The sequence below is a fragment of the Anas platyrhynchos genome, chromosome 9, assembly GCF_047663525.1.
Source record: "Anas platyrhynchos isolate ZD024472 breed Pekin duck chromosome 9, IASCAAS_PekinDuck_T2T, whole genome shotgun sequence".
Lineage (NCBI taxonomy): Eukaryota > Metazoa > Chordata > Aves > Anseriformes > Anatidae > Anas > Anas platyrhynchos.
In genome coordinates, this window is record NC_092595.1 from 10,171,057 (window position 1) to 10,189,056 (window position 18,000).

At 42.5% G+C, this 18,000-nt stretch overlaps 1 protein-coding gene across 1 annotated transcript in view; it reads right to left on the reverse strand.

Annotated features, from left to right (window-relative positions):
• The window catches only part of PSMD1 (proteasome 26S subunit, non-ATPase 1), a 70,991-nt gene extending 54,063 nt beyond the window's left edge, over window positions 1-16,928 (reverse strand). The window contains exons 1-16 of the mRNA XM_027464001.3: window positions 16,768-16,928; window positions 14,730-14,773; window positions 13,654-13,727; window positions 13,242-13,411; window positions 12,069-12,274; window positions 10,552-10,695; window positions 9,529-9,755; window positions 8,078-8,138; window positions 6,455-6,583; window positions 5,581-5,669; window positions 4,839-4,917; window positions 3,563-3,736; window positions 2,538-2,649; window positions 1,723-1,919; window positions 1,051-1,146; window positions 441-505 (exon numbers count right to left, since the gene is read on the reverse strand). Of these exons, the coding sequence (XP_027319802.1) occupies window positions 441-505; window positions 1,051-1,146; window positions 1,723-1,919; window positions 2,538-2,649; window positions 3,563-3,736; window positions 4,839-4,917; window positions 5,581-5,669; window positions 6,455-6,583; window positions 8,078-8,138; window positions 9,529-9,755; window positions 10,552-10,695; window positions 12,069-12,274; window positions 13,242-13,411; window positions 13,654-13,727; window positions 14,730-14,773; window positions 16,768-16,783 (1,883 nt within the window). The 5' untranslated portion in view covers window positions 16,784-16,928. The remainder of the gene's footprint in view (window positions 1-440; window positions 506-1,050; window positions 1,147-1,722; window positions 1,920-2,537; window positions 2,650-3,562; window positions 3,737-4,838; window positions 4,918-5,580; window positions 5,670-6,454; window positions 6,584-8,077; window positions 8,139-9,528; window positions 9,756-10,551; window positions 10,696-12,068; window positions 12,275-13,241; window positions 13,412-13,653; window positions 13,728-14,729; window positions 14,774-16,767) is intronic.
• Between the last annotated feature and the right edge of the window lie 1,072 nt (window positions 16,929-18,000).

The window sequence follows — 18,000 nt, forward strand, 5'->3', positions numbered from 1 at the left end:
AATGCAGGCTATTTCAGCATCCTTCTTCATGTTAGTTTTACCAAGTCACAATCTCCAGGAACATTATAGCAATTAGGTAGGCATGTTTGTCTGATCAGCACAGCTTTTAGGATGCCTGGCACAAGCACTGTATATTTAATTTTTAATCAACTCTCAATCTTGCAAATATTAATTTTTCATTCTGTTTGTCATCTTAATTGTTTGACTAGAGTTAGATGAAGTCGGAAGTCTGGAAACCTGCTAAAAGGCTCATTAAGCATCTACTGAACATTTGAGAAGGTTCCTATTTCGGAACCAGTTTTAATTCTCAATTTTTTGATATTTTTTAACCTTCACTCAGCTAGCAATTGAGTTATTCAATGCCAGCAATAGCGCACATTTCCTGAAAAGAACAGGCACCAAATCAAAAGCTGTGGAAGTGACCAAAAAAGATACTGTACCTGAATAAAATGAAACCAAGCGACTCAACAGCTGCACGCCTCACATCATCGTTCACATCACTTACCTACAAGGTGGAAAACACGATATTCAGAAAATAGTTATAACACTTGAGGACTCTGCAACATTTTGGATGAGTTGTCAGGCACACAGGTCAATCAGGAAGACAGATGTATACAGAAAGGAAGGTAACAATCATGGTAAACCTTAGCTGAAACAGCTTTGCTTTGGTTCACATACTGTGACTGCAAACCTATCAAAGAGGAGGCAGACCCCATCTTTTAAGGCTTAAGTTGTTTTTTTTCCTCCAGCCCATCATTATGCAGACCATTCACTGCAAACTCATTACCAATTACCTGAGAATGAAGTTTTATTTTTTTAATAGATTCCTTTTTGTGATACCAGATTTCTCTACCTGTATGTCTACTTATTCTAATACCAGAAGAAGAACCTACTATTTCTACTCCCAGTATTAAAGAAAGCTTTCATCACTTTACTTTCTCTGATTTGGACCAGAACATTAACACTGTAGACGCAAAGCCTGCCAAAGCAATGTGCTTACTCTCTCACCACTAATGTCTTACTATGCGTTCCTAAGACCCCAGTACTTACAGCCACATGCAGCAGGCGTCTGATAGCCTTGTTGTTCCCTGAGCCACAGTATGCCATAGCAACTGTGTACATGCCAGAACGACGGAGAATCGGATCCTGGAAAAGAAAGTGTCAATATTTAACATATATCCTATCAGACTCAGTAATTCCAAATACAAATCTGTTCCACTCTTGGTCTTGTAAGCTGCAGGCAGGCAGCCTCTGTGCTTTATTGTTTATTATGGATGAATAACAGAACCATTCCCAAAGCAGGAAATGTCATCTACCTATTTCAGTGGGCCAGAAAGTTGCTATGACACAGATGCCAAAGAGTATCAGGTAGATGCGTTACTCTGCTTCATATTCATTATTTGCTTTTGAACACTATTAGATCCTCATGAATGAACCATCTACAGTCAGCCTCATCTGTTTTTAACCATTACATCCTGTTCTGCTCTTTGGTGTTCTGTTACAGAGGCTGGGTATCACACAAAGGAAATATTAAGACTAAGCACCATTGTTCCTGTATTTTTGATCAGGACAAAGCAATGTGTGAAACACACCCACTTTAATTCTATGTAAGAACCTCCATGGAATGAAATAGCCAACCCACCACAGCTTGAATTTTCAGAAAAGAACAGGGGATCACCTGTATAACAAAAGGACCTGGGCTTAAGACACAGCTAAACTCACCTTATCTCTGCAGAGACTCTCAATGAGAGCATCTGCCTCCTCCATTCTCCCGTACATCACCAGAGCAATTCCAACAGCAAGGCCTCGCAAAATCTTTTCATGCTGGGTTTCCTGTGCGTAGCCGACCATGTCCTCAATTGCCTGAGCATTTTTAGATCCCAGCATAACCAGTCCCAGTGCCAGGCCAGCTGCTTCACCTGCACAGCACAGGAAAACAAAATCCAGCAAACTCAGCTCCTAAAAGCAGTAAATATTACATCTAGAGAACCACACAGGATAGAGGCCAACAGGTCACTTCAACATCACCATACTCAGCAACCTCAGTATTCACAGACAATTGTGCTTGTAAAGATAACCCACCAGCCATGAGTTAGTGCCCTTCCCCTCCAAGTTCAAATTTCTCTTCATGGGCTAACAGCTGCTGAGATAATTTTCCTGCAAACCCCAGGCTATGCAGCAGTAGCCCTTCAGAAGCTTCTCAGTCAAAAAAAAGGGCACATGGCTCTGGAGATCAACTACACTAAACAAAAAACATATGACGAAGTTAAGAACAGAGCAAAAATAAGAGACTGTTTACAGACCTACCGTATCTTACTAACAATTGGAACAGTGCCAAAGACCAGTCCTGACAGGACCTCTGACCATTACTACCACATAACTAAAGAACCATGCTGATCAGGAAAAGGTTAGCTAATAAAACACAGCTAAGGCAACCCAGAAAATTGATCTATGCTGCTAACAGAAGGCTTAGAAAAAAAAAACAGATGCCTGATAAGGCCTCAGATGGTTATCTGCTTTGAAAGCTGAACATTTACCTGTCACTGCATCATCTTGGTATAGATTTGTTTTCAGCAAATCGTACACATCTTGACGTGCCGTCCCCATGGCAGCAAGACCCAAACCCAAGCTGCCACCATGTCGGACAATCTAGAGAGAAGCACATGCAAGTTGAGTCATCATAAAACAGTAACAACATGGCTTCAGTTGAAGTAGAAGTCTTTCTAGCAATATAAACCTACAAACTTTTAACCCCAAACCACCCATTATGATCTCCTGACCTGTCAGAAAAGCCTCTTTTACCTTTTAAGGCAGTAACTGATTAGAAAGAAAGAAGCTAGATTAAAAGCAGCAGTTCAAAGCCCATAACGAGTGTCAGAAGCTTTCCACATAGCACGTGAGACTTTAATGCCTTTAAGCTCTTTTCCCCCACTGAGTGACTTATGTAGTACCACAAAGCTGTACCATACATAAAAATTACTGCCTAGTAATAGCATTTAAATAGAAAGGTAAATCAGTACCCGCTTAAATTGTATCTCCCCTCTAGTTCTAACTGGATATGGGAAAAGTACTACACTCATAATAAGATGAGTAGGATCCATTCACAGTATTTGCAAAGATACAGTCTGAAATTCCCAAGAGAGAATAAAGGAACATGCTGGGAGAAATACTAATCAATTCAAACTTTAAAGGAGGCTTTTTTTAGTGTTCTATAAACATTAAGTGGGGAAGGAAAGCATGTTTTTTGTGTAAAATGCATTCAAACCTACAGGGAGGCAGAAGCATTTTGTGGCTTATTCCTTTGACAGCTAAGCCATAAACAGTAATGGTACTTTAGCACTAGAGGTCTACTAGCAGAACACAGAAGATAATTAAGTAGTAAGAAAATGAAGCTAGATTCACTGTCATTAACATAAAAACTTCCTAAAAACCTTACTTAAATTGTTAGCAAAAGGTTGCTAAAACCCACAGGAAGTCACAGACTTAGTTACTTCTAAACCAGCTAGCACCCTTCTGGACATTCCCAACAAAATCAAGGTTCATTACCAAACCCAGTACGTACATCATTACTGGCATTCTTCAGCTGGTTCAGCAAATAGTCAATGATGTCACCACCATGGTTAGCATGAATGAGACCCAAAGCATAGAGGCCTCCGCCCTCCTGGTAGGCTGATCCCGGCGAGGTGTCCTTGGGTAGGTACGTTGCCATTAGCTGAAGTGCTTCTTTCTCATGACCCTGCATGTCCAGAGTCCAGCAGAAAGGGAAGATAGGGAGAATTGAAAGGTGAAAAAACAGTGGATGCGGACACTTTGCAATAACATTTAAACAATAATATTTAAATAAGTCAGGAGAAAACTTGTCATAGCCATTGCTTTACTTTCTTCACAAAAAGTTAGCCTTTCAGTGATGTATGATCAGCAAAGAATCCTTCTGTACTGAGATTTTATCTACCCCAGAACAGGAGTATGCATCAATCACTAGATCACTGATCTAAATCAAGTACAGATTTGGCCAGAAGCTACATTGATTCATTCACTAGAGCACTTCAGTGAGGATCAATGCAAATAAAACCACTACAAAAACTTCTTTCTATTTCAAAACACCCCTAAATATACCTTCTCCATTAATGAATTTGAAGAAAGTGACTTCTACTTAGTTCACCATTGAAACTTTATGAAAATTACAACAGTGAGAACTTCGGTCCTGTCACAAGGCCAGGGAATACACTTAATATACAGCTGCAATTTTAATAGCTAGAAATTACCAATTCTCTGAAATTATCAAAGGAAAAGAAGATCTAGGAAGGAGTCTAGGAAGAAAGGTACCTGCTCTAATGCTGCAGTATCAAGAAAGCCATCCAGCTTTCGTCAGCCTAGCCTAACTCCTAAGCTAACTCCTCTATCCCAAAGCAACACAAGGCACGTGTAATCTATCAGACTAAAGGTATTTAAATCTACTCAGCAAGAGACTCTTCCCGCTCAGTATCCCTGAGAGATGTTTTGTCCACCAGGACACATCCATTAAGTTGATCACAACACTCATTCATAAACTATTGAGTTCTGACTGTAGTTGAAGGCTCTCTCCTTAAGCCATGTTACCAAATCCCCTTCTCACCATCAGCAAAATACACTTTGAACTAGATGAGATATTCAACATGTTGGATTTGATAAAGCAGAGCTTTTCTTCAGGTCAAAGACACAAGCTATGTTATGGCTGTGCCTCGCAACAGACTAGGTTAACTGAAGTATAGGCATCATTTAGAATCCCCCCTTCAATGTTCTCTGCATTGAGAAATAAATCTCTCCTACTGAACAGAAGGGAATGAATGCAACTTTACCTTGTGTATAACACCCAAGCTGGCAGTAGCAGTAAACTTAGCCCAATTAGTGGCCCTGGCCAGCCACTCCAAATTGTCTCTGTAAGACAAAAAGATACAGGTTAGATAATTTTACACACAGCCCATTCCTCACTCCGCAAGCAGTGTTTCACAGCATTAAAGATTGCTTTCACACCAGAAAACAGTTCCAGAAGGCAAGGCTAACTGTAATTACACTTTGTACCTCTCTCCCCTTCATCAGTCCTGCTGTTTGGCTGGCAGGAGTCAAGCTGCTACATAGCAGTGATCTCAGTGAAGGATGGAGAACGGTCAGTCAATAAGCAGCCTGTTAACTTTGTGGGAGAAACCTGAGCAGAGTTTCTGGTGTTTTCCTCAGTTTCCTGGGAAGGTCACTCCTTGCATTTCCCTTCCCAGAGTCATTCATCAAGACCCAGTGTCAGTCTCTACCAGAGAAGATACATCACCATCACAGAAAATCTCCAACCAGTAAACAAGGAGAACAGAAATTCCAAACCCTCCAACCTGCTCATGTGGTTACCATCCCAGTAAAGCCTATTTGTGAGGACAGAAAAAAGTAAACAATTCCAGCTTCTTCTTTCTATCCTCAACTTAGCTTTCAGACCTTTTCATATTCTAAGCCCAGAGTTCTGCAGCCACTCATTAAAACTATCAGGCTAAGTAGGGCAACAATGCTGTTTATACACTTCTAAATAACACCGGGGCTTCCTTGCCATGGATTTACCTAAGGAACTGGTCGCTGGTTGTACCACAGTGCATAAAGGAGTTTGCTATAACCGTTGCTGTGTGACACACGGAATTCCGCACTGCATCCTGAAAGAACAAAAACAAACAGTATCGCAGCCAGCCAAAGACATGCCCCAGGTCACTTAACATGCTTGCCAGTACACTAGAAAAATGGGTTGTAATTAGACTCAATTTAACCAGCAATTTCCCTTTAATCAGAGTTAATAGATTGTTAATACACTCTAATATATCCTCAACCCATCTTTCCAGTGCAAATCTATCCTTTCTATGAGTTTCTGTCAGAGGCACGATTGCTTCAATTACAGCTTAACAGAAGAATCCCACTTCTGGTTTTCCAAACCAAGCATTGCAGTGCACGCTGCTGACTTTTTCAAGCCATCCCTCAGATGCTACACAGGATGACTCCAAAGCACTTAACAAGCAGATGGAAAATGCTTTTCCGATATGCTTAAAGTACCTCCTGAAATAGATGAGCCCACTGACAATCATCCCCTACCATTTTTGCCAATGACAAGCATCTCATTTCATTTCACATATAAAAAAAAAACTTCCTCTGGTTTCTCATAATCATTTAGCTTAACAGGAGTTTAATTTACCTGCAACTTATTAGCCCATCCTTGAATAACACATTCCAAAACAAAACCAGTTACCCAATTTACTAGCACTACCCAGGGTCACAGGTTCAAGTTATAAATGTTAATGTATTATGACAAAAACACAGATTTGTGTCCTCAAAACGGAGGGAGGTCATGCTAAGACAATAAGATGCTGTATTGACCACACTGCTGTTACTTTACAAACCCAAGATGAATCAGGTAAATCCAAGACAACCGATTTACAAAGCCTCTTACCTTTGTGTTTTTGAGGATCATGAGGTCCGTATTGTTGTTTCGTATTAAAAACTGAAGATGTAACTCAATGGCCATTTCCCCACTTAAAATTTTAATCATTTTTGAGATCTGGTCCTTAGGCTCTGGGTTCTTTACATATAAGCAAAGAGAAAAAGAAAAGTGAGAACCTAATTAAAGCTCTGAGAAAACACAGTTCATGAAAAGCCACTCCGGTATGTTCACACCACCACATTCCAAAATCTGACAGGTTTAGGGACCCAAGCGACATTGTTGCACAAGCCCAACGACTTTATTTAGAACAGCAGCTAGTAGATCTAGGATTCTCTAATACACTCATCTTCCAGAGCTCTTCAAGAAAGACTCTCCCTTTCCCACTGTGGAACAGTTTCCACACCTTAAGTCCCAGCTGAAGTACCTTTTCAGAAGGATGAAAAGTACATTGCTGCTCTCTGGCATTACATTAGTGGTCAGAGATCAGCCAAACGTAAGTAGTTCAGCCCTTAAACTAATCCTCCCAATTACTTCTTTGTAGTTAGTATTCTGTATTGTGGAAGATTAAGCTCAAGAATGTTTCTGGCCACAAACATCATTTTTTATGTGCTTATCCCTCAGCACAGTCAGCAATGCCAACTCAGCAGAAACTGAGTCAAGACACCTTTACTACACAAAAGCACTGTTTACAGGTCCCTTGATGAGGCAAGAAAATTCACCCCTTTTGTTTTCCTCACAGAATATAACTTTAAGAAAACAATTCAGTTTGCCCTTGAGTAAAACATTATCCTTTTTAACTGATCTGCAAGAATCTCTCAAAGATTCCCAAGTCTAGTTTGCAAAAATGCGACTTGGGAAGGTGAAAAAAACACTTGTCTTGGGTTTTATTTCCTTCTCAGGTAGCATTTCCTTTTCTCAGGATCAGAATTGCGTTAGCTATGCATAAAATGGTGAAATGCAATTGCACGTGCATGTCAGAAGTGAACTTGCTTTCTTCAGTACTTGGGAAAAGAATCTGAACAAAAGGATTCCACTGAGGAAGACAGCCACCATCCTAGCCAGAAGAAAAATCTTCCTTCTTCACAGAAAAGAAATTTTACATAATGTTAGCATCCCCTTTTGCCATTCCTCCAGAACAACATCAGTCCTATCTAGACAGAACTACAGCTGGATTTCAGGAGAAGAAATAAAAAAATAAAAATTGAACAAAAAACAACCCACACCTAATTCAACAACTCGGGTTCAGCTGCATTTCAGAAGCAGGAAAACCCATCAAGCTAATTCATCAGCTAAGGCTCTCAGCTACAGTCAAATTTCAGGCTCTTTCTTCTAACAGTTAGTTATTTCAAAAAAAAAAAAAAAAGCGAAGACATAACCCAGCTCCTTCTGTTTTTTTTCTCCCCTTTTCTGGGCTTAGCAATACCTGCTGAAATTTACTTAATTCCTCCAGTTTCCAGTATCTCAACTGTTGGACTTTTATATTGTCAGTTACTTGGTCCTCAGAGATTGTCACCTTGCCTCCCAGCAAAACAGAACTGAAATTACTTTTCATTAGGTGAACCAACCCAACAACTGCAGGTTCTAACACATAAGAACTATTAAGCAAGGCATGTTTTTGGAAACGACACTCACAACTTCTGCAGACTTCCCTGCACTGGTGCTTCCTGGTTTCTCTTCTGCTTCCATAGCATCACTGAAAAAGAATAAAATGCAACCCAGTTCATCACTCAGAGCTAGCCAGTTACTGTAATTATGGCTAAACATTATTCTGATACAGTAGTCCAGGATTTGGAGATGACAGCTAAAAATAACAGGACTTTGACAATACAACGGCTGTCTTTCTGGAGGTCATTGCTGAGAAGCAAACTCAACAGTTCAGTTGCCAGGGGACTTGAAGACAAAGGCCTGGAAATCCCCACCCTCTAACTCCATCCAGAGAGGCAAAAAAAAGAGATGCTGGTATGGAAGGAACAGGCAGAGACAAGTGAGAAAACAGGGTCAACAACCAGGCAGCACAGATAATTACGTCCTCACCCAAAAGCCTTGAGCTCATCACTATTAATATGAACGCTAGAGCATTGAAATGGAAACAAAAGATGTTAAGCTGCTGTTAGCATCTTGTCCTAATGCTTCAAAGAGGGATTTATCAATTACTTTGTGCCTTGGCTTTTATTCTCTGTTCCCCCTCTAGTGAAATAATGCATGCTACATCCATATTGCTGATTTATAAGCTTTAAGAATCAGTTCCTCACAACTGCATAAGCTCTCGCACTTAGCCAGCCTTGATCTAGGCAGCATTTTCCATCACGCATTGTCAAAGATGGTGCAGGGGTCAGGCTGCACACAGCCATGACAGCTCTGGAGATTGAAGAGCAGCTGGAACACAAACTCAAACTGAATCCCTGCTGGGCAGCAGCCTTGGCCAATCTCCTACAAAGAGGGGTTTAAACCAAAGCTATCTATACCAATTACTTGTAACTAAACAAATAATAATAATAAATGAATTGAGGGATTGTTACCGCCAATTTTAGATATATTTTATTTTTTTAAACTCTTCTTGTCAGGGCTTTTTACAGCTAATATCTAGTGATATCTAGTGTCATGACTTCAACAAAACTTAAACTACATTTGAACTACCTCTTTTTGATGAAAGTACAAAAGGGTCTGCAATACTACAATATCATCTATGAACTCTTCACACAAGCAGGTATGAGAACAGCTACAATCTGAAGCAAAGCCCACAACTTTTTGCTTACACCCACTACTTTCTTAGCCTTACCAACTTCTGCAAAGACCATACAACATCAGAGCACTCCAGAGCAACTCAGCTATGGCTTAATTCATTACTGCTCATTAGCTGAGCTACTCGAGCCACACAGGTGCACCATGCTTGCATCAACTGCACAGGAAATGCACTTTCTCAAAGAGTGGATTCTGGTAACATTCAATTTTATGTCTATGTCCCTAACTTAAATGGAATAACTCAACTGCTTGAAATGGAGAGCCATACACAGAACAGGAGGCTCCACCAGAGCAGGACTGTAACTGAACAATTCTGCCTTTTCTCAAGCCAATTCCCCCACCTGTCTTTCTCTGATCCAGGGACAGTGCCAGTGTTGGTGGATCCAGGCACAGAGGCAATGGGAGTTCCGACAGTGCGGAGATTCTGGATCACAGAGGACAAGAACTGCTGGCTAGCACTTTCATACAGATCAAAGCAAATTTGGTAGGCCATGAGGAGGTTATCTTCCTTCACCAGTTTTTCCAAGATGTCACTTACAGCCTGTGGGTCATCCAGGAATATCAGGCACTGAGGGAGAGGAAGGGAAACAGAAAAGAAAAATCAGAAGACATCATCTACTTCAGAATGAAAGAAACACAATGTGAGGCCACAATCCCTTTTCCCTATTGCTTGATCTGCTGCTTCCATGGAACACCACTTCAGAGAAAGAACCATTCCCTCTCTCTCATAGGAGATAAGAATCTTCAAAGAGTTTTCACAGGTCCGTTTAAAAGCAAGACCAAGCGTTACAAATTCAAGACGCACCATTCAAGCTTTTCTACTTATTCAGCTTTATCTTTGGAAACTGACCATGTTATCCTACTAAACACAAATTTCCAAAGCGCATTAAAGTGTCAGTCAGTTTGTAGGGTTGTCTCAGCTAAAATGCAACAGGAGTAACACTCGTAAGTCATGTGTACATGGCATACCGATATTGTCAAATGCTTGAGAATCTGAGTAATTTGGTATCTGGTTGTTTGAATACATTCAGACAACAGCTTATAAAAAAAAGCAGTAATTTTTTTGAGGAATAAATAAAATTCCAAACTGTGAAGCTGCTGATACTCCCTACAGAGGCTTAAAATAATCAGCCATCTGTGTCTCCAAACTGCCTTTGAACGTTTCACTATTAATTGATCAAGTGTACAGTATTTCCATCGCTTCTTTCATGTTCATTTCATTAGTATATACACTTGAATTACTCAACCAGGAAAAAGTGTTTCATTTAACTGAAAAAAAAAAAAGATCACAGATGTATTTGAATTGACATCTACAAGAACAACAACATGTGAGTGATCTTTAAACAGCACTCTGAGAAGTTTACCTGGCACACGTTGATGAAGTCTGGTTTCTCTAGATTCATGTAGATTTTAACTAGAACTCTCAAAACTTTATTACGGAACTGTTTGTTTTGCATCAGAGACATACAGAGCTTCAAGCTGTAGGCTAGCATCCCAGGAACATCATTCTGAAACAAAAGTCAGAGATATGAAGTTTAGGTTTGGATTGACAAGAAAGGATATAGAGATTGGGATAAAGCTACCTTCTTTCCATTTTAAAAAGCAGAGCAGAGAAGACACATACATAAAACTTCACACTTTCCGTTTTCAGAAAAATCTCTGCAGAAGACACATCTTTAGAAAAGCTTATATACTGGTATATTGCAATGTAAAGAAAAAAATACTACCCGAAAAGGAATGGGACAAATATACAATTCAGCAGTTAAATTGAGTCTTTAATTTAGACCTAAAATATGCAAAAGATTAATTTAAAAGTTTGATACTTATTTCCCCCTCTTCACCTTTCCTGTTTGCTTTCCTAATGAAATTCACTGCATTAACGTAAAATGTCAGCAAACCAAACTGTGAATCAAGAAAATATCTCCAACACACCTGTTTCTTGCTAGAGACTGAGAAACAGATTTCATACTAGACTTCAGAAAAGCAGTTTGAAATGAGTGATTTGTAATAGGCAATGAAGTTAGTAAATGCATAGCACAGTAAAGGGAACAAGGAAAGCAAGACAGATGCTGATGATTATCACTCCCATATACAGAAATAGGAGACATCCAAGAATACTGGAAAGCTCTATATTATACCACTTTTTAGTTTAAAGGATTTACTTGTTCTGGCATACGACCTAGACACTGCAGCACAACAAGATGAGACATACTCAGAGAATTACTGAAAATGACTACAGGCATGCTTCTCTTAATGCTATGTTTTGGTAAAACGACTTATCTTAAACCCTCAGCGAGACACGTTAAACAGACTGTACTGCCCTGCAGCCAGGGTGGACTAAGTTTGCACATGGCCATTTTCTAAGAATTAGAGCACCTCACCCAGCAACTGGATATTACTTATTATCATGCTGTTTTTTTTTTTTTAATTATTGTTATTAAGCTGCCATACATAAATCACTTACCTATCCCTAAAGATCCCTTCTACTGAATCACAGCAGATGACAGGCACAACAAAATACAAGTTCTTCTTACGCTAGGCCAGACCTACAGTCTGCTTAGCCCAGTATCATCTCTGCTAGTAGCTGACAGGGAATACCTAAAGCAAACAGCATGCATCCAGGCTTTCTGGGAATTTTCCCCCAGCAGCTTGCAGCTCAGCAGTTTTTTTTAAGCTAGTGGTCTCTTTATAATTCATTAATGATAGTCTTGAACAGCTTTGTCTTCCATGAACATGTTGAAGTGAACCCCCTGCCCCAACTCACTCCCCTTCACAAAAACTGCATAAACTCTTCCCCCAGCTTTCATCTCTTATCTTACCCACACAAAACAGTTCAAATTCCAAAGCAACACAGCACTTCGCTTCTGGATCTTGCACGTACCGATTCCAGGATTGTTTTCTCAAAGATGTCCAGCCTGCGCGTCTCGAGTGCAATGCCAATTGCCTGCTTGTATTTGTGGTCATCCAAGCATCGCTGGAACATTTTGTTCACTATCCCTTCTAGCCTTTCATCGACAGGTTTCTTCTCCCCTTCCGGCAGCTCCGCGTTCTCCACACACTGCTTGGTATAGTGGTCGATACATTTTGCTGAAAAGATATTAAAGAAATGTAGGGGAACAGATGTCAGCTTCCGAGATGTTTGCAATTTTCACATAGGTTGGAAAACAGAGACCAGTTGAGGGTCTACCTAAAATTCAATCCTAGCCAGCATATCAGTTTATTCTAAACTAGGTAACCTGGTGCTCACCACGCTGGTCTTTGCATCTGGAAGGCATGTGCGTACATGCATTCAACCAGCAAAACACAATGTACAGGAAACTGCGTGAAGATGAGGCACAAGATCTATTTGTGTAATCAAAGACACAAATGCTAGTGGAAGATGCTTACCCCTCCTAAGAAACTCTCATTTTAGCACTGAAACCAATAAGTTATTTTTAAAATGGAGCCAAGGACATGTTCTTTGTTCAAACAGCAGGATATTTTAAATAAATGCAGAAACAGCAGTAGGAGGCTTCCCAGATCCGTTGTAAGCATTAGCTAGGGAGACTGAAAGCCAGCCCTTGTCCATCAAAACCTCTCAAGGGCAACTGATACAAGTGGTCAATACTTTAAAAAAAAAAAAAAAAAACAACTTTTAACTTATGTATGACCTGCTATTTTGTTTAAGGGGGGAGTAATAAAATTATACCCCTCAGGTGTGCAGCTACTTTTATTAGCTGATTACTTCCAAGATTATGCTGACATTAACAACACCAGAACACAAATGAGAGAAGGGAAAACACACAAGCAAAGCAATCCTGGGGTGAGGAACTTGCAGTGAGATAACAGCTAAGAATAGGAAAAGATTGCCAGAACTCCCAAATGAGTACTATAAAAAAATCCCAAAGCAGATGGGAAACAACGCAAAAATAAAATGGATAAATGTAGCTGCAGCATTAGTTTGAATGAATATAAGAGGAAGAGGAATACGGAGAAAAGCAGCTAAAGAAGAGAAATCTCTAAATTGCAGTTTTGGCAACACAAGAGCTTTTCTTTTGCAGCAGCAGTTGCTTACCAATGATCGTCTCCACATATTCCGAGTTGTCATTGACGTTGAAGAGGTCACCTGCTCCCAGGGCATAGTTCAGCGATTCCTCAAAAGCTCCCAGGTGGTAAAACACTTTGGAAGCAACTAAAGCAGCAAACTGCCGGCTCCGGAAGCCCTCATCTTCATAGAGAACTTCACTGAAAAGAAGAGAGGGAAGAGCATCAACTCTCTGCCCAGTTCTCTTAAGGTCACATAACTTGACTGAACTTCCATCTTTGGGACCACAGCACCAAGCCCACATCCACTTCAATTAGGGCTTTCCTGGATGTATGAGGCTAAATTCTATATTTGTCAGTATCAAGCAAGGAAAACTGCATCCATTTATATCTCATATTGTTTCAAAACAGAACACCCTGCAGTAGTGAGTGTTTTCTCTTACATTTTGTCCACTGACTCGGAGATTTCTGCCCAGAAGTCATTGACAACAGCATTCAGCTTGTGAAGAGCAAACTCCTACAGGGAAAAAAAAAAGTCATATTACGTTAAAAAAATGCATTTATTACCTTACCTTAATAAAAATGATATGTGAACTAAGACTAATATGATAAGAACTGACCCACTTAAACATCGCATTCTACTTTAAAAGATCTTTGTAAACATTCACCCATCTTTGTAACTCTTTGCAAAGAAAGGGCTGCTCTAAGGCAGAGAACCCTGATGCCCCTTCCCATGGTCTCTTTGTGATGACCGACTGGCTAAAATAACTGACAGCTGAAATACCTAAAAATATAAAGTTTTCAAAGCATTTGTGGCAACCTCAGCACAGCACACAGAACTCTGGCTGTGGTCTACACCAGCCATCACCATTAATTTTGACACCACACTTTGGCAGCTGAATGACATCCAGACTAGAATCAGCCCAACTGCAATCAGATCAGAGCAAAAGCAGGGCTTATTCAGACCTACCGCCACCTATAACTGTGTCCAAGTGAACTATTCAGGGGATTGCCAATATTGTAAGATGCATCTCCCCCTTCTAAAATCAGTACATCACCACTTTGGGTGTTCAGTGTTGTCCTATGGATTCGTACACTGTGGAGAGCAGAGCTCTGATTGCTGTTCCCTTCTGCTACCACTGTGGTTTTATTTCCAGAGAAAACTAGATGTGATTATTGGTTTACACATCTCCAATTGTGCTACAAATTTGATATTCTTCAGCTCTGAATTTTACATAGTCAGAGCACAGCCTCTGGCACATGTGTAAGTAACCAATTCCCATTACCATCAGAGAACTGGGAGCTTCGGCAAAGCTCCAGTTTGCTCCATGTTCAGAAGAAGGAAGTCTGCCATCTGTTACCACCTTATTTAAGCCTTTTCTTTCAGCTTTCAGGCTGGATATGATTTGTTGCTGTCCAACCGTTACAGTTACTGAGATCCAATCACTTCTGATTGGCACATAAAGCTCTCAGCACAATGCATTTGCCATTATTTGTTCCCAGACATAATCAAGGTTACCTTGAGCTGTGGCTCGTCTTCATCCAGAAGAGAGATAATTCCAGCTGCAAAACAAGATCACAGTCAGTTTGGGACTCTGCTTTAAAGGTGAACATCTTTTAGTTCAAAATGAAAAGAAGATGAAAGAAGGCTGTCTCCAGAATGCTGGTTTAAAGTTCTCAATATTAAAATTCAAAGGCCAGATCCATGTTTATATTAAAAATCAATATAAAAGCTCAGAATTTGTAATTGGAAAGGTACACGCTCTGAAGAGAGGATCCTTCTTAGAGGAAAAGGTATGACATAGGAAGTCTGAGAACCTGGATTTTACTTCCAGCTCCATCACTAGTTTGCTGCCCGTTTACTAGCAATTCACTTCCACTTCACCTGAAGGGCGTGAAGATCATTTTAAAACATCCTATTTTTTTTTTTCTGCCAGGAAAACATGCCTCATACCTTAGACAAGACATCTTATCTCTCAGCTTTATCACGGTTCCTGATGCTGTCCCAGAACATTTGTACAAACAGCTGCAGAAGCGTGGTTTCACTGACACAACAAGAAGAGAAGCCCAAAATGCTTGAAGAGCAGTTACAGGTGGTTCACTGTCAGACTACAAGGATGCAACTGAAAAGGTGGACAGAGGATGTGCCCAAAATTCAACAGAACTCCCTGCTTTTAATCTTCTACTTGTTACGTAAATTGATAACCTTTTTAAATCTGCAGGAGACATCAAGTTACAAAGCCCACTGAAGGGCAGTCGGGCTTTCACAAGATTTTGACAAAAAATCAGGGAAGAGAGGGAGGAACCTGAGGGGGGAGGGATCTAAAAAGAGGGCACAGAACAAAACTAAAACATACAACGCAGGAAATAACCAGAGTAGTAAGGTCAATCCAGGTGAAACCTGATCAGAATATCACACGGCTGACCTAGGAGGCACAGAACCAAGCTTCACACTGAGACCTGTAAGTGAGAATGTCTCCTGGCAGCCCCGAGGCAATCCTTCCCTCTGCTTGGCACAGACACACCTCAGTGCTGTGTCCTGCACCAGGAGCCCTGCTTCGGGAGTTAGGCACAAACCAAGGTGTTGAGCAACACGAGCAAAGAGGTCCAGGGCTCAGAGCTTGGGACACGTGTGTGGGGAGGGCTGTAACCGTTCAGTCTACTGACATCTTTAAAAGAAGCACAGCTCACGTATGAGTAAGCTGGGTGTCAGCAGCAAGAGAACGATCTGATTGCTGCCAGATATGAACAGGAGCTGTAGGACCAAGGTTTATTTGGAGCTGTACAGGCTGAAGTGCAATGATAAGAAAAGTTTTCTGACAGAAATAAGGTTACTCATTTTTCCTATGGATGTTGTGGAATCCCCATTACCAGATTTTTTTTTAAAACAAGGCACACAAACATCCCCCAGCAAGGAGCACCAAGGCAGCCCCAGGCCAGGCAGCACCCCTCCTTCCTGTGGTTTTCTGCTACTCTGCTCCAAGTATACGTTTCGTTTTTATAAGCTCCTGCATTTTTGGTAAAAGCAACCTTACTGCTCTTCAACGCACCACTTCCACCTTTATAGACCTTTAAAACTAATTCCTACTTCAACTCAATTAAAAACCTAAAACACAAAACAAAGGGCTGAGAAAGAGACAGCTCCGTGCAGACCATTCCCCTCTGCACCACCTCCCTCACAAACCAGGGCTCGGCCACGCACCGATTTCCACCCTGAGCACCCTCGGAAACCCTTTTTATATTTCCTTACACTCCGAAAGACCCCAGCGGGCCCAGAAGCAGCGCTTAACACCCCCCACCCCCTCCTTTCCCTGGGCCCTCTGGTCTCCCTCTCCCCCCACAAGGCCTCAGTGGGGTCAGAACCCCAATAAAGACCTCACCCCGCGGCTCCCCGGCCTCATTTCCCCCCGGAGGCCACGCTCGGTGCTTACCGATCTCCCCGTGCTGCTCCCCCCCCCCCATAACCCCCCTCAGCGGCCCCCCCGCGGCCTTCCGGCGGCGCCCGGTGCCGGCCCTGACTCAGCGAAACCCCGGCGGGCGGCGCGGCCCCCCCTCACCGGCCGAGGTGATCATGGTGGCGGCCCGCGGACGGAGGTGGCGCCCAGCTCCGCCCCGCCTCGCCTCGCCCGGCCCCGCTGCGGCAACTCCGGCGCTGCCCCCCCCCCGCCGCTCCGCCGCCGCCGCCGCTCCGCCGCCTCTGCTGCCCGGCCCGGAAGTGCCGCCGAGGTCCCCTTCCGGCAGGGCCCCTGTGGTTGTCGGGAGGGGGTGGCCGCGTAGAGCGCCTGATGGGAAAGGGGGGCGGGCAGGCACGGGGAGGGCAGCCCTGCACGGTCATGGCGGCGCCCCGGGGGGCCTCGCGCCTCATGGGGGGAGGGGGGGTCCTGCCCCAGCCCTCCCCTCAGCCCTGCCCAGTCCTTACCCAGCCATTCCCCGATAATTCCTCCATAATTCCCCCCAAATTCCCCAAATCCCCTACCCAATAATCCCCCCATCCTTCCCCCGATCCCCTTTTCTAGTTCTTTCCCAATAATTCCCCAAATCCCCTTTCCTAATCCTTTCCCAAATCCTCCCCCCAGTCTTTCCCCAATAATTACCCAAATACCCTTCCCCCAATCCCTCCTCCAGTCCCCTTCCCAAATCCTTCCCCAATAATTCCCCCAATCCCCTTCTCCAATAATTCCCCCAATCCTTCCCCTCCATCCTTCCCCAACAATTAGCCAAATCCCTATCCCCAATAATTAACCAATCCTTCCCCCCATCCTTCCCCAATAATTCCCCAAATCCCCTTCCTCCAATCCCCATCCCACCCATCCTTCCCCCAGTCCCCTTCCCCAACCCTTCCCCAATAATTACCCAAATCCCCTTCCCCACCCTCCCCCAGCATCCCTATTTCCCACACCACTCCTGAGCCCCAGCCCAGGGCCCTGTATGGGCAGGTCGGGCTGCTGGGGCAGTCCTACAAAAATCCACCTCGGCAGCGGTGTCCAAATGGGCAGCGTTGGTTTTCTGCCAAATAGGAAAAAATATTTTCTGCTGGGCTTGAATTCCTCAGAGAAACCTATGGCCGTGGTGAAAGGTGTTAAGGAGAAGCACCAGAGCTCAACCCATGGTGCAGGAGAGGGCCAGCTCTGCTCCTTGTAGGCAGCTGCTACTTGCCTCCAACCTTCCCCACTACAAAGAAGCAAGCAGCCTGCCTCAGCTGGTCTGGGTTCCATACGCCGGGGTCACTTCCATTCCCTCCTAACACTCGTTTTATTTAAATGTAGAGAAACATCATTGAATCCGTGTAT